General features: G+C 35.9%; 1 protein-coding gene across 3 annotated transcripts in view; it reads right to left on the reverse strand.

The window, feature by feature from the left end:
* LOC106871537 (uncharacterized) overlaps positions 1–10,375 on the reverse strand; it is a 33,227-nt gene extending 22,852 nt beyond the window's left edge. For 2 of the 3 annotated variants that reach the window (XM_089345774.1, XM_089345772.1), the window contains exons 1-4: positions 10,169–10,370; positions 5,962–6,514; positions 1,041–4,105; positions 371–553 (exon numbers count right to left, since the gene is read on the reverse strand). In XM_089345774.1, the coding sequence (XP_089201900.1) occupies positions 371–553; positions 1,041–3,929 (3,072 nt within the window). In that variant the 5' untranslated portion in view covers positions 3,930–4,105; positions 5,962–6,514; positions 10,169–10,370. Of the gene's footprint in view, positions 1–370; positions 554–1,040; positions 4,106–5,961; positions 6,515–10,168 lie in introns of all 3 variants that reach the window. The other variant, XM_089345773.1, reaches the window with a different exon arrangement.
* Positions 10,376–11,251: the final 876 nt, after the last annotated feature.

Genomic DNA, 11,251 nt, shown 5'->3' on the forward strand with positions numbered 1-11,251 from the left:
AGTTACATAACGAATGGCCAAAATAGTACAAAATAGTAAAGATAGCCTCGATATATGATATATGAATGTATGTGTATATGAGTGTGTGTGTGTATGCATGTATGTATATGTGTGTGCGCATGCATGTGTAATATGATATAATATTATATGCTTATGCGTAGAGTAAATTTCTTTCTCCTTCCACCTCTTTCCAAAAAAGCCCTTAAAAAAAGTCAAACAAACACTGCCCTTCTTCCTATGACTAACCAATCCCGCCCTCATCAAATTCTAAAAGCAAAAACAAAAATTACCCAATTTGTTGCACAGTGGGATCGAACCTAGAACCACACAGCCAAAACTAGGAATTCAGAAAATGGTGTTAGTTACTAACCTTGACAATAGCCTCAGCTGTGAACTGGAACTCCATTTCATCTGAGTAGACAAAAGTGACCTTTGTCCACTGGAAGGTCAATAAGAGAGAGGCGACACTCTGGGAGATTTGGGCCTCTGTGGGTTTGGTCCGGATGAAGGTTGGGTACCGCTGTTTGTCACTGACTGTGTAGTCTGAGCAATACTTGAAAAGATATAGATGTACAATATTATATATATATAGATATATATATAAGAAATAGAAACCAAAACAATAAATTGAACAATTAAATAATTTGATAATTTAATCTTTAAATGATAAATTAAATTCAATTTAATTATTTTATAGAAACAAATGACACATCTCATAAATTACAGCTGTTTCCACTCCATTAATAAAAACAAGTTTTTCAAGAATAATAAAACACCGTTTAAATATAATGAAATTTCATCAGATTGACATATCTTCTCAAATATCTCACGAAAAATAGCAATTGAAAATTTTTATAATTGCTAACGCTTTTCAAAAAGAAAAAAAAACGCTTTTTAAGAGCGAGCTTCATCATAAATAAATAATCTAACTGCAATTTCGTAAACTCCTCAATTTAAATCTATTAGTATCTAGTTCTATAACCAATTTTGCAAATGGTTTGTGCAAAAATAGAAAACGGTGTAATAAACCATATACTCACATAGGACAACATCGGTACATTGAAGACAGCGGCAATTCTGGCCTCATATAAGCATGTCTCTTGGGGACCAATGTAAGCTGAAATGTTGGCATCGAGCAGCAGCGTCGTTTTACGAATGCTTTCCGATTCCTCACCGTAAGTCTCCTGTGGTATGAATTCCAGTCGGTGTTCGGGAAGTATTGATGGGTTACTATTGATCTCGGCCACCGCTAGGCTCAGAGCTCCAGAAATTGCCTGGCCTGGCCTTCGATAATATTCATCTCCACGTCTTTTACTATTACTACTACTACTACTACTACTGGTACTACTACCACTGCTAATGCTACGCCTGTATATATTGCTGTTCTCTCTTCTCATTGTTCTGGTCTGGGAGCCAGTCAAATAACCCAGACGGATCACATTTGGAGCATCCAATTTGTCCCTCGTCGTCCAAGCGCCTGTATCGCTTTGAATTATGTCCGACTCTATCGAAGTGTTGCTAGAATTGTATATAAAACTCTTTTGCCCAAATTCTCCTTCACTTCCATCTCCCGACTCGTCTTCATCTTCGTCTTCTTCTTCTTGCTCTCCTTCTATTCCTACCCCTTCTCTTTTCCGTTCACTGATGTCGTCTGGAGGGTCACCAATGGAAGTTCTATTAGCATGTCTAAATGACAGAAATTGCTGCGCATCATACGCATGTGTGCTATCACGAAAAGTGTCGTCTTCTCTCGAAAGTTTGGAATGCGAATAAGATCTCTCGTTCTTCGTTAATGGCTGAATTCCCCTCTCCGTAATGGGTAAACCATGAAGAACGTTTGTCTGATGTTCTCTTCTTCCTTCTGCTGGGGTTGGCAAACCTTCAAGAGAGTTTGACTGATGCATATCACTTATTTTTACTGCTGAGGACAAACCATCGTAGGATTCCGTCGGATGTGAGCCTCCTCTCTCTGTTGTTGAAGGTAACTCTTTAAGGAGATTTATTTGATGTATACTTCTTCTTTCTGTTGTTGAGGGTATATCTTTAAGGGGGCTCGTCTCGTATACACTTTCTCTCTGTGTTGCAGAGGGAAAATCTTTATGGGAGTTGTTCTGATATAAGCGTCTTCTCTCTGTTGTTGAAGGTAACTTTTCAAGGGGACTTGTCGGGTTTACACCATCTCTCACCGTAGTTGAGGGCAAACTTCTGAAGGGATCTGTTTTGAAAACACCCACATCTTCTTTGCTAAACCTTCCACCATCACTGGAGTCATTTGTTGCGTTTCTATTATTAGATATGGCCTTCGGAAAAAAAGCAGTATTATCTCTACCAAGGATTTTGTTGGTTATCCATTTCCTGTAACTTGTAAAATTCGCTACTGATAGACTTTTGGAGGTATTCATATCAGAAATAACAGCATTTATTTTACTGGATCTCTCATCATGCCATCTCTTGTAACCTGAAGAATTTGTTCTCGGAGTTACATTACTGTCATCTGCCAGGAAAACTTTAACGTCCTTTATATTGAGGCTTTGGTTTGCTTTCCACTTATAACCGAAGTTCTTTGACTGAAGTACAATGTTACTTTTGTCTCTTTGGGAAATATCTGAGTTGTTTTTATTCAAATGTCTGTCTGTTAGTCCCTCATAGTCAGAACTGTTTCCATGCAATATAACGCTAGTATTTTCTCTTTGGAAGTTATCTGTGTTGTTTTTATTAATGTGTCTATCAGTTTGTCTCTCGTAACCAGAGCCATTTGTATGTGGGGCAATATCAGTTTGGTCTGTTTGGAAAATGCTTGTGTCATTTTTATGGAAGTGTCTGTCTGTTTGTGTCTTGTAATTAGAGACATTTGTTTGTGGGGCAATGTCAGTTTGGTTTCTTTGGAAAACACGTGTGTCGTTTTTAGTGAAATGTCTGTCTGTTTGTCTCTCATAAGCAGAGCCATTTGCATGTGATATAGCACCAGTATGATTTTTTTGGAAGACATCTGTATCATTTCCGTTGAGATGTCTGTCTGTTTTTCTCTTGGAAATGGAGCCATTTGCATTTGGAATATTGTCAGTATAGTCTCTTCGGAAAGCAACTGTGTCATTTTTATTGAAATGTCTGTCTGTTCGTCTCTTGTAAACAGAATCATTTGCCTGTGGTGTAATGTTTGTATGTCCACTTTGGGAAACATCTGTGCTGTTCTTATCAAGATGTATGTCTGTTTGTCCATCGAAAATGGAGTTATTTGTATGTGATATATTATCAGTATGGTCTCGTTGGAGCAAACCCGTGTCATTTTTATCAGGGGTTCTATCTGTTTGTCTCTTGTAACTAAGTCTATGTGTTTGAGGTGTTACGTCACTCTCGTCTGCTTTGAAAACACTTGCATTCATTTTGCTATGATTTTTGGTTGCTCGTCTCTTAAAGCTGGAGGTATTTTCTTTTGACAAAGCATCACTATTGTCACTTTGGATAGCACTTGAGTTCATTTCGTCCAAATCTCTCTCTGTTTCTCTCAGAGAACTGAAGCTATCCTCAGGGGAGAAAACCTTGCCTGGCATTGTTCCCTGCCTGCTAACGTTTGTCAAACATTTCGTTGGCTTCGACAATGTCAGGTCATCCATCTTGGAGTTGATCAACCCTGAACCCTGCAAGGAATCGGTTGATGTCTGTTGAGGAGGCGGAAGTTCAGCAGTTGGTGCAAGCCGAGTCATAATAATCCCTTTGTCAGGCTGCAGGGTCCTTGTTATCATCGCCATTGTTCGCGGTGACGAATCAGAAGGAACGACAGCAGCAGAAGCAGCAGCAGCAGAAACACTAGCAGCAGTTGTGACGCTGTGTGATGGAATCGATGGGGTCATCGTAGAAGCTGTTATATGATTGGTCAATGAGGAAATCACAAAAATTAAGCAGAGACTCCGAAGAAGAATCGGTGACATCTTAAAATCATTGCTGTGAGGCCATCGACAGCAAAACCTTTGGTGATGTGATGCCCGATGCAGGGAGGATAGGTGACTAGCTAACTGACCGACTGCAATGGATAATGGCTCTTTGCTCTTCAGAATGACGCCATTGTTGGCTTGACATTTGACTGGTTGTTCAACTGACCAATGAACTGTAAGGAAAGACAAAACGAAAATAAAGCTTTTTAAATTAAGTTATTTACTGTCATCATCATCATCACCACCACCACCATCATCATCACCACTGTTTAACGTCTACTTTCCTATGTTTGCATGGATCAGGCAGAAATTGTTGAAGCAGATTTTCTGTGATCAGATGCTCTTCCTGTCACCAACCCTTGCCTGTTTCCACACAAGGTAATATTTCTCCATGGACAGACATGTTTTACGTGAAGGACTCAAAATAAACAAGATCGTTTGAATGATGATGCCTATTTAAGATTATCACATGATGTCAAGATAAGGATACACATACACACACATGTACATATATATATATACATACACACACACACACACACACACATATATATATATATATATATATACAGTGTACATTTAAACACATAAGAGGTATCCATCATAGGAATCCTTGCATGCTAGAAAGAACAGCTAAGTTCCAAACCACTATTAGGGATAAAACTTCGAAGGGAATGAAAAATAAAAACATTTACCATCTGAAACCATGGTAAATGTTTTTATTTTTCATTCCCTTCGAAGTTTTATCCCTAATAGTGGTTTGGAACTTAGCTGTTCTTTCTAGCGTGCAATGATTCCTATGATGGATACCTCTTATGTGTTTAAATGTACACTCTATTTATATGAATAATATATAGTCTATGGACTAAATTTTTACACGCTAGGTAGAAGAAATTTCTAATATTTCTAATTACCCTTCGATATTATTAATATACATACATACATACATATAATATGTGTGTGTGTGTGTGTGTGTGTGTAAACAGAATTAGCAGTTATAGTAACCGACTAAGGGAAAAAAATATCTGTATATACTATCGGTATCCGTTACCTGTATTATCCCCGGGCATTGGTGTGCAGGGACACTATGCACGTAGAGTGCAGGTAACAACAGGATAAACAACAGTTTATTAGGAACCAATGCAAATAATTAGAAAATGGAGAAAACCCAAAGATTAACGAACACAATGATTGGACCACATTTATAGCTTATTTATTAATACAAACAGTGCCACTAGACTGGCTCCTGTGCAGGTGGCACGTAAAAAACACCATTCTGAGAGTGGCCATTGCCAGTACCTCCTGATTGGCCTTCGTGCAGGTGACACGTAAAAGCACCCACTATACTCTCGGAGTGGTTGGCGTTAGGAAGGGCATCCAGCTGTAGAAACTCTGCCAAATCAGATTGGAGCCTGGTGCAGCCTTCTGGTTTCACCAGTCCTCAGTCAAATCATCCAACCCATGCTACCATGGAAGGCGGACGTTAAACAATGATGATGATGATGATGATGACATAACAAAATAGGTGACGTAACATATCTTACAGCCGTTACTGATCGGATTGCCAAAATGAAGTCTATACATAAATGCAAGAATAAAGTTCTTCATCTTTGTAGGGCATTCGAATTAAGGCTACGGATCTTCATCAGAGTGAAAAACAAGAGTATACAATATAAACAAAAGGAAGAAGGAAGAGGTAAGAAAACCTGGCTTAGACAAATAGTCTAGAAGCCCAATATGTTAAGAACAAATAATTATTTACCATCAGAGCTACAGGGCTCCTAGGTAAAAAGCAGAGCAATAATTTCCCATAGTAGCAATGTTATAAATCGTAATTTGTTCCCAGAAAAATATTTTACCTATAAAATTTGAACCCAGAACACAAAGATGAGTGAAATGTTGCTGAACCTTTTGTCCAATGTGCTCAAAATTCTGCCAGCTCATCACAAGGTCCAACATAGTCACAGCATATATAATTTTTAAAAATGGTATTTTAAATGATAATTTCAAAAACTGAAACGATAATTACCTTTTTTAAAGAGTAATTGAATTCCTTGAACAATAATTCCATTTTTTTTACATCATAATCAGATTCTTTGCATTATAATTCCATTTGTGTTGTGATAAATACATTCATTGTAACATAATTCCAATTTTTAAAACAGGTAATTGCATTCCTTGCCTTATAAATCCATTTTCAAATGATAATTGCATTCTCAAACTATAATTCCATTTATTTTTGATAATTCCATTTTTCTTACAATGATAATCCATTTTTACATAAAAATTACATATTTTGACTGTAATTACATTTCTTTTTGATAATCACATTTTACATTCCTCAGAGCACAAATTCCATTTTCACATGAAAATTACATTCTCAAACAATAATTCCATTTCCTTCATATAACCACATTCCTCAGAGCATAATTCTATTTTTTTACTTGAAAATTACATTTTTGGACTGTAATTCCATTTTCATTTCAATCGAGGTTCCTGATGAAATACTTCCATTTCTCTCTTGATAATTATAATTGCTGACGCATAATTCCATTTCCATTTCTTACATGATGACCAAATTCCTGGAAGTGAAATTCCATTTTACAGGGTAATTGCATTCTTTTGCAGAAGAATGCTGTTGCTTACATTCTATTGCACTTCCTCCTCTCTTTCACCCTCTTTTTCATGTACACGTGTGTGTGAGGTGTGTGTGTGTGTGTGTGTATAAATATAGCCTTATACAGAAATGTTGTGATAGGAATAAATTTCAATAATAATGGATATCAGCGTCAAGACTCTCTTTTAAATTTAAAATTAGAAGCATCAGTTGTGGTGTGCAAGAGAGACGATTGCGCTGGTATGGACATGTGGTGAGAATGGATGAGGATAGCTGCGTGAAAAAGTGCCACACCCTAACAGTTGAGGGAACCCGTGGAAGAGGTAGGCCCAGGAAGACCTGGGCTGAGGTGGTGAGGCAAGACCTTCGTACATTGGGCCTCACCGAGGCGATGACTACTGACCGAGACCTTTGGAAATGTGCTGTGCGTGAGAAGACCCGGCAAGCCAAGTAAGATCGTTGCCAGTGCCCCTGGACTGGCTCCCGTAGGATTTTTGAGCGAGATCGTTGCCAGTGCCCCTGGACTGGCTTGTGCGGGTGGCACATAAAAGACACCATTTCGAGCGTGGCCGTTTTCGTGCGGGTGACACGTAAAAGCACCCACTACACTCTCTGAGTGGTTGGCGTTAGGAAGGGCATCCAGCTGTAGAAACTCTGCCAAATTAGATTGGAGCCTGGTGTTGCCATCCGGTTTCACCAGTCCTCAGTCAAATCGTCCAACCCATGCTAGCATGGAAAGCGGACGTTAAATGATGATGATGATGATGATGATGATGATATGTATGTATGTATGTATGTATGTATGTATGAATATGTATGTATATATGTGAGTGTGTGTGGTAATAACGAAAATGGCTTGTGGATGGAAATTTTTAGACCATATTAATGCATCGTGACATACATTTCTGCATCCCACATGTTCGTTTGTGAGGACATTTCATGGGAACAACAGGCTATAGCCAACAACAAAAACTATAGGAGATTTTACGAATGCATTCAGAAGCATTTACCCAAAACAAATTAAGTGTGTGCGTATATATAATATATATATATATATATATATATATATATATATATTATTTAAAAGAGTATCAACTCTGTCTATTTTTTATGTTTTATTTATATTCTTATAAAATTTATGTGGGATATAGAATATGGAATGTATAATATAAATAGTAAAATGAAATGAAGTATTGAATGTCTTATTGAATATATGAAATATTGAGTATTAAATATATATAGGGGCTAGTACACTTTCCTGTTTCATAGCAGTCATCAAGGTCCCATCTGGCAGATGTACTGTCATATTATTAAATAATATATTCCTCTATACACTATCATACAAAGCCCTTTTTATTTTTTTATTTCTATATATATATAAATGTATATATATTTATGAGGTTAATATGCAAGATATGGATTTATATAATCCAGTGATAATCACAAAAAAGCTCTTTTAGTGAACCCAGTTACAAACCAAATAGACATGTAAAATAATTTATTACACACTAAAATAAACTATTTTTTCATGCTGTTGGCTGTGAAAGAGCTGTCACCCTACGGATATCAACTGGTGAAATAAATATAATTATCTCATACCTTCTGGCTGTCTTTATATTCTGTATGTATATATATATATACATATATATATTAATAAATTATAGGGTGGCAAAGAAAATTTTTAGAAATTTTATTTACCACCAGTGGCCTAGCGAGAGTAAAAACAGTCAATAGACTATGTATTATTCATTAGAAATGCAGAGACGCCTATAATAGGACATCTACTCGCTAGAAATAGCAGCAAAAATACTACATACCACAAAAGTTAGGGATAATTTCGAAAGGAAATGAAAAATAAAAACTTTTACCAATCTATATTCTTTTGTGGTATGTAGTATTTTTGCTGCTATTTCTAGCGAGTAGATGTCCTATACATACATATATATATATATATATATATATATATATATATATATATATATGACGTTGACCACTAACGTGGACATTCAATGTGCTAGAAATAGATCACATCTTGTGTCTAATAAGACCTAAATTGTTCTCAACATGAAATATAGCGTGATACCAAAACGTAAGCGGGCAAGACATTTAAAATCACCGAAAAAGGAACATTCTTAAACAGGGACCGGTTTCAAAATTTAACAATCTTACCGACTGTCTATTTCTCTTCAGCCTGATTTGTAATGGAACCATAATCATCTAGCACATTGAATGTCCACGTTAGTGGTCAACGTCATATATAAAAATGTACTTTAATCCCCTGAGATTGCAGATACTGTTTCTGAATCTCTTTGATTCTTTAAATGTGCTAGCTTCCTGGTAATTAATCGATATTAATTAATATATGATTTTTTGCCATATTTTTTAATAATATATATATATATATATAGATAGATAGACAGACAATTGAATAAATGGATTCCCTTATTTAGTATCACTACAGTTGTTTCGACATACTTTTTCACTGGTGTGACATGTGATCATTATCAGGATTCATATATTTATAGCTGTGGTTATGTGGTAAGAAGTTTACTTCCCAACCACATGGTTTCTAGTTCTGTCCCACTGCATAGCACCTTGGGCAAATGTCTTCTACTATAGCCTTGGGCTAACCAAAGCCTTGGGAGTGGATTTGGTAGACAGAAACTGAAAGAAGCCTGTCGTGTATATATATATATGTGTATATATATATATATATATATATATATATATATATGTATGTATGTATGTATGTATGTATGTGTGTGTATCTTTGTGTTTTTGTTTTTCTCGCCACCACCGCTTAACTTAGTGGTTTCACAAAAAGGGACTGATAGAATAAGTGCCAGCCTTAAAAAGAATATAATGAATACTGGGGTTGATTAATCTGACCAAAAGTTCTTCAAGGCAGCGCCCCAGCATGGCCACAGTCAAATGACAAACAAGTAAAAGACTAAAAGAATAAAAGAATACATAGATACATATATATATATATATATATATATATATATATATATATGTATGTATGTATGTATGTGTGTATATATATATATATATATATATATATATATATATATATATATATGTATGTATGTATGTGTATATATATATATATATATATATATATATATATATATATATATATATATATATATATATGTATATATATATGTATGGATGTATATATATATAGGTGTATAGGTATATATATATATATATATATAAGGATGGATGGATAAATGGATGGCTCTATCTGTGTGTGCATGTGTATGCTTGTGTGTGTATATGTGCATGTATGTATAGATGTATGTATATGTATGTATATGGTTCTTACAGTTTATGTTCTGCATCTTCATAAAACAACATAAAAAACCATTGAGAAGCACAGACACACAGACAGGCACACAAGCATATTGTATGTATATATGTATATGTGTGTGTGTGTGTGTGTGTGTGTGTGTGTGTGTGTGTGTGTGTGTGTGTGTGTGTATGTATATTTGATTACAAAACAGTCATTAATATGACAACATATTGCTCACACTCATCAGCAAGCCTCTTAACACATCGACAACAGCAACAATAACAACAATAATAATTACTAAATAAATAAAAACAATCATACTTATTAATTCGTTAGTATATTTCCAACCATCCTGATTAACGCGATAAAAATGGTGGCAGGGGATTTGTGTCTCGAAAAACACCCCCTGTTATTTCAATTTTTTTTTTTTGGCTTGAGTTATATATACTCCGTTTGAAAAAAAGACATTTTGAACTACCAGCTGCGAAAATATCCCATCATGCCTCACTGCATGGTCAGCTGCACAGCATTCTGGGTAATTTTGCAATTCAACCAAGTGACCTAGAAATAAAATAGTTAACATCCCAACTTCCCATTTCATATCGTTCACTCTTCATCTATCTATCTATCTATCTATCTATCTTTCTGTCTGTCTATCTGTCTATCTATCTGTCTGTCTGTCTGTCAGTCTATCTGTCTATCTATATCTATCTATCTATCTATGTCTATCTATCTATCTGTCTATCTATCTATCTGTCTATCTATCTACATCTATCTATCTATCTATCTCTCTATGTCTATCTATCTCTCTATCTCTATCTATCTCTCTATCTGTCTGTCTGTCCATCTATCTACCTATCTATCTATCTGACTCTCTCTCTCTCTCTTTACCCTTACCTATATATATACCTATTTGTCTCCGTCTTTTATTCCTCCCCATTCTCTCTCTCCCCTCTCGCCCTATCCCTCCCTCCCTCCCTGTCTCTATATCCATATCCAACCCTTCCTCCTCTCTCCCATCTCACCACTACCACCCTCTCTCTCTCTGTCTCCCTGTCCTTCCTCGCCCTACACCACTTAATGCTATTTGGTAAATATTTCTTATAAGTAGGGATGACCTCAAGCCACGGAGGGTGAGTGGGGCGGGTGGGAGCAGGGTAGATGATGCTGCGTGTATACATGTGTGTGTAAGCGTCTCTAAACATGTACATCCATGTATGCATATGTGTGTATGTATGTCTATATATATGTGTGTATATATCATATATATATATATAGACAGGCTGTTTTACACACATAAACACACGCACATGTATAAATAGATAGATAGATAGATAATTATATATAATAATTATATATATATATCTATCTATCTAAAAAGAGAGAGGTTGTTTTATGTGTGTG

Source organism: Octopus bimaculoides, chromosome 29 (genome assembly GCF_046866305.1).
Source record: "Octopus bimaculoides isolate indiv1 chromosome 29, ASM4686630v1, whole genome shotgun sequence".
In the NCBI taxonomy this organism is placed as follows: Eukaryota; Metazoa; Mollusca; class Cephalopoda; order Octopoda; family Octopodidae; genus Octopus; species Octopus bimaculoides.